Source organism: Nicotiana tabacum, chromosome 17 (assembly GCF_000715075.1).
Source record: "Nicotiana tabacum cultivar K326 chromosome 17, ASM71507v2, whole genome shotgun sequence".
Lineage (NCBI taxonomy): Eukaryota > Viridiplantae > Streptophyta > Magnoliopsida > Solanales > Solanaceae > Nicotiana > Nicotiana tabacum.
In genome coordinates, this window is record NC_134096.1 from 78,729,716 (window position 1) to 78,735,209 (window position 5,494).

General features: G+C 34.6%; 1 protein-coding gene across 1 annotated transcript; it reads right to left on the bottom strand.

Annotated features, from left to right (window-relative positions):
- Positions 1-2,204: 2,204 nt before the first annotated feature.
- On the bottom strand, positions 2,205-5,037 carry LOC107828436 (karrikin insensitive 2 receptor IA-like). Its single transcript, XM_016655732.2, has 2 exons — positions 4,517-5,037; positions 2,205-3,046 (listed from the first exon to the last, which is right to left on the bottom strand). Exons 1-2 carry the CDS (start codon positions 4,882-4,884, stop codon positions 2,587-2,589), a joined length of 828 nt encoding a protein of 275 aa, XP_016511218.1. The 5' UTR covers positions 4,885-5,037; the 3' UTR covers positions 2,205-2,586.
- Between the last annotated feature and the right edge of the window lie 457 nt (positions 5,038-5,494).

A 5,494-nucleotide genomic window follows, 5' to 3' on the forward strand; every position in this document is an offset into this window, starting at 1 on the left:
AAGTTATAAGCATTGGAAGAAGAGCCAATTAAAGGGTGCCAAGTATCACCTTTATTACTTTTAAAACAATTGGGATATTTGCATTCCATCTCGTCTTTTTCTCCAATTTTCTAGAGATATCGCCCAAATAACACCCCCTAACTTTACTCTTAATCTCTCTATAAGAGCTTCAGACAATATTATCATCCCGGGCACGGAATCAAGAAGCGATAACATTAAAATGATCCCTACGATGTAAGTATCGCTATATCGCCTCTCTTTTTCTTTGTGGTTTGAGTTTTGGAAGGTACTTCATAGTTAAGAAAATGTGTACTTTCTGTATTTAAGTGTTTAAATACCAAAAAAAGTTGATAAATTCATTTCCTAATAGTTATAACTCACGGGACGGTGATCGAAAGCCGTAAGTTTGAGTTATTTGACTTGTAATGGAGTGTTTTGTGGATTGTTTCGTGCCTTTGGGCTGTATATTTTTCTACTGTTTAATGGAGTTTTGGAGAATAAATGGTGTGGAGAAATACCACATAATAACGTAATGGTGGGCTGGTCGTTCATCGTTACATTATTTTAAGTTGTTTGACACTACTTTGGTTGTCGTTTTATGTATGAAGTGATTAGGGTGTGTGGGCTGTTTTGTGGTATATTATGATGGAGATAAGGTTGGAAAATTATGCTCATATGTTGTTATTGTTGTGTTCTTGTTGTTGTTGGTATATATTATTGAAGGAGGGCCTAGTTACAGGGGAGATGCTGTCCAAATTTACGTAAACGCACTACTAGTTTAAGTTGCGGACTTAGCCTTTACTCAGCACTGATTTTGAATCTCCTTATGATATGGTAGATTGAATTGAGTTGTTTGAAGAATTTCTTGGAAGATATTAAGGACTCAACGGAGTTAAGGTATGTTAAGGCTATCCCTCATTTCCTTTTGGCATGATCCGTACGATACAAACGAAACGAGCAAATACGCAACTTTCATAAATGACTCCATTCATAGAAATACTAGGGATGTCTATACTCTTGATTCCCCATGTGAATTATTATTATATCCTCTGTTCATGGGTCTCAGAAAAATATGTATTTGACAAAGTTTGTCCGAAAGGCATATTGATTTTATTACATGTACATTGACCCATGACCAGAAGGCGTTATATACGCATATATTATATGTATATGGGATATGAAAAAAGGTTAAGGCGTTATATACGCACCACCACCTGATCAGCTGGTATACGTTGATGATTTTGCCCACAGTGGCCGAGATGATATGATGGGATGCCTTTAGAGGCTTGATGATGTTATGAACGCATATACCTATGCATGATATGACATTTATACGCACATGCATGACATTATAAATTTTCATGATTCACAGAGCTATTCAGAATTTCAAGTTGAGTTCTTTACTTTATGTTTCTTTCATGTATTTTATATACTAGTGCCATGCCTTACATACTCAATACTTTATTTGTACTGAAATCCCTTTTTGCCTGGGGACGCTGTGTTTCATTCCCGCAGGTCCCGATAGACAGGTTGAGAATTCTCCTAGTAAGCTATCAGCTCAACAGAAGGTGTTTGTGCACTCCACTTGCTCTGGAGTTGCCTATTTGGTCAGTATGATTTGAATATGTATTGTTTTGGTATGGCAGGGCTCTGTCCCGACCTTTATGATATTTATGTACTCTTAGACACTTGTAGACAGATGTTCTGTATACTGATACTTGTATGACCTTATAGGCCAGTACGTCATATGTATAAGTCAGTATATCAAGTTGGGTAACCCTATATTGAGTATTTCCTTTTGTTTTATTCTACTTATCTCACGACTGCCTCTCCGGCTCAATTACCTATGATAGTATGATACGAATGATACATTATGTTGGTACTCGGTTGAGTAAGGTACCGGGTGCCCGTCGCGACCCATCGGTTTGGGTCGTGACAGGTCTGAAGTGCAACCAACGTTTTTATGTACTTAAGGCCAAATAGGCCTGAATTGCAAATTGCCCAGAAACAGAAATTTGTTTTCGAATTATAACAATCCAATATACAATTTAATACCTAAATCTACTCCAAATGAGCTCAAATTTAAAACATAACCTCTAAATATTATCGGGAACAAACCCAAATCATCAATTTGTCAAAACACCAATAAATCTAATGAATCCATTTTGCAATTACGAAAAAGAAGAAGAAGAAACCCTAAGCAATTGTAAAAAATAAAGCGTCATAACAACTCACCATTGTAAAACATCATAAACTACCTTAAAATATGTTCACAAACACCATATAAAATCACAGTCACCCGAAAAAGAAGAAGACAAACGAGGAGGAGGAGGAGGAGGAGGAGGAGGAGAAAGGGGCCTAAAGTTGTTTAAAAAGTGGGTACAAATTAAACTTTTTTTAAAAATGGGTATAGGTTAAATGTGGGCGACCAAATAGGACACACGTGCAAATTTTTTCTAGGATACTCCAACAACTGACTTGCCGCCTATATTTTCATTATACTTTATTTACTCATGACAAGTTCAGACAAATAGGAATGTTATTAGAAACAGTAAATTAGTAATCATACTCGTATGTGTAAATATTTTAAGCAGCATCAGAGTTATATATGTCATGAGAAATGTGTCGAAGCAACACGGGAATAGTAGCCTCAGGAGCGCTCAAATGCGGAAGATGACCTTCTATATTTGAGATGATCTCCACAATAGACTTGCCGCCCAGATTCCGGTGTAAATATTGGGCAACTGCCACCGGCACCGCCACGTCCATTGAACTCTGAATTATATGGCAAGGCACAGTAACACAGGACAGAAAATGCCTTAGGTCAAACGTGAAAACGGTGCGGAAAACGCTAAGTGCTATGTCAGGTCTCATGTTGAACAATGTCCTGCTGAATTCTTGTACTGCCACTGAATCCATGTCACCTCCCACCACTAATGGCGCAAACCCAGATACCCATGCCTTGTAGTTCGACTCCATTGCCTGGCATAGTTGCTCTATATCTTTCAGCTCGAATCCTCCATAATAGTCATCTGTATTTATGAACCTAACAGAAACTATGTTGGTGTAAAATTTTACAGAAAAAAAAAAGAACTTTGATTGAGTATTTTACTTTCCTTGAGGAATTGAATGGTAAAATTAGTTTACTTACAAAGTCAAAAGCGAAATTCAAGAGTCCATTAATTATCACTCAACTTTCCAAAATTATCTACAACGTTACTTAACTATGCATATATCACTCAGAAGGTCACTCAACCAGATTTATCAAACATTTGATAGCCAAATACCTATTTTACCCTTTAAATTATCAACTTTTTTTATCTTTTGCTTTTTTTTTTTTGCTTTTTTAATATTATAATTTTTTCTCTTTTTAATCAACATTTAGACTTACCTATAGAACAAAATATTTTATTTAAAAAATAAAAAAAAGATATTCTAGTATATATGATGTCAAAATAATAATATAATTAGGCATAATATTCAAGATGTAATGTATATTAAAAAAAAAAATTTATTTTAAATAATTATTTTCTACAGTACGTGCATGAAATATATATTTTAAAACATTTATTTTATTTCATTCTCTATTGTGTAAATAAATATTTGAGTTTTTTTGTTAATATCAAAATTATTATTATGAATAAATTTTTCTAATTAACTTTCTACTATGCTCAATATTTTATTATTCTAATATTATATATGCTTAAATACTATTTTAATTTTTTAAATTTATAAACAAAATTTATTTATTCTAAGGTAAGTCCATAATATAAATTAAAAGAGAAAAATATTATTATATTAAAAAGCTAAAAGAAGAAGAAGATAAAAATTGATAAATTAGAGGGTAAAATAGGTATTTGACGATCAAAAATTTGAGAACTCTAATTGAGTGGTCTTTTGAGTGCTATTGACATGGTTAAGTGATTTTGTTGTTACAAATGAAAGAAAGATGACTTTGGTAGATAATGTCGAATAGTTGAGTGATCATCTGAGTAATGGACTCCGAAATTCAAGTTGGATAAAGATTTGAATAATTGAATTTTAACACAAATCGTGATTCTTTCTAGAATAAAAAAAAAAACTAAGAAGATTAATTCAGGCACAGCGAAATACTTATATTTGTCATAGTCTTAGGTACCTGTTAAGATAATAATGTTAATAAATATAATCCTTTGGAACAAGAACTTGAAAATTATAAATTCCAAATCAAAGTCCACAATCTAAAATAAGTTTTCATTCTTCCAAAACAAAATTTAAATTAATAAATTTAATATTTAAATAAGTAAAAAATTTAATCAATTTCCTCCAAAGTTTTAATTTTTTTTCCACCTATTACCAAAAATGTTAGTACTTGGTTCTTTTTCTGGTACTCAAAGAAGACCACTCTCTTCTCAACACCTCAATCAGTTACTACAAATTAATTAAAGTAGAACTCCAAAATAACTAACCATGGGGTTTATTTCAGTCAAGGTAAATTTAATATTTGTAGGGGAAACCCGACAAGAAATGATCTCACCTTGGGGAAGCAGAAACAAGGATGAGTTTGGAGAAGAGGTCAGGACGAAATATGGAAGCAACAACACCGGTCATAGCAGATAAGGAATGTCCTAAATACATACAACAACTGATTTGAAGCTCCTCTAAAATAGCAAGTAAATCGTAGGCATAACCTTCAAGGGAAGAGTGTCGATCAAAATCGAAGTAATCAGGATTGGTCGGTCCAGCACCCATGTTGTCGTAAAGTACAACTCGATATTCATCGACGAGGTAAGGGACAAGTTGTTTCCAAACAGATTGATCAGTGCCGAAGCCATGGCCGAGGACTATGGTCTTCTCGCCTGAGCCTACAACTTTAACGTTGTGAGCTTCTTCAACTATTCCCATTTTTTGCTTCCTAATTTTCTGCTGGCGTTATGACTTTAAGGGGTGTGGTGGAAACCGGAGGAGACGACACGCCGACTTTATTGAAAACGCAATTACTTATGGTGGCCGGTGGGTTCGCTAATTCACATTCACAAATCATAACATTAATATTGCAAGAGAACTAACTAATGTGATAATTTCAATTTTTAAAAAGTCAAGTGTAGTAAAGATGTCAAACGGGCGGGGCTGATCCGGTTCCGGACCGGCCCAGACCGGTTTTAGCCGGGACCGGACCAGACCGGTAGGTAGGGGGCCGGGCAGTACTAGGTTGGGACGGGGAACGGATTGTGTCGGGTAGGATAGAGGTATCGGTACTGTCAAGTCAAGTTCGAACCGGTTAAATTTTTTTTAATATAGTTGACCGTTCAACTACTATTTTGACCATTGCCCAACAACTATTTTGCAAGAATTTCCCTTTTTGGGTATTTTTTCAAAAATAACCCTTTAAGTATTTACTAATTTAGCCCTTTGAAAAACTATAAATATACCCCCCTCTTCTTCATTTCTTCACTCATCTCTCAATTCTCAAACCCAAATTCTCAATTGTCATTCTCTCATTCTTCACCTAAAT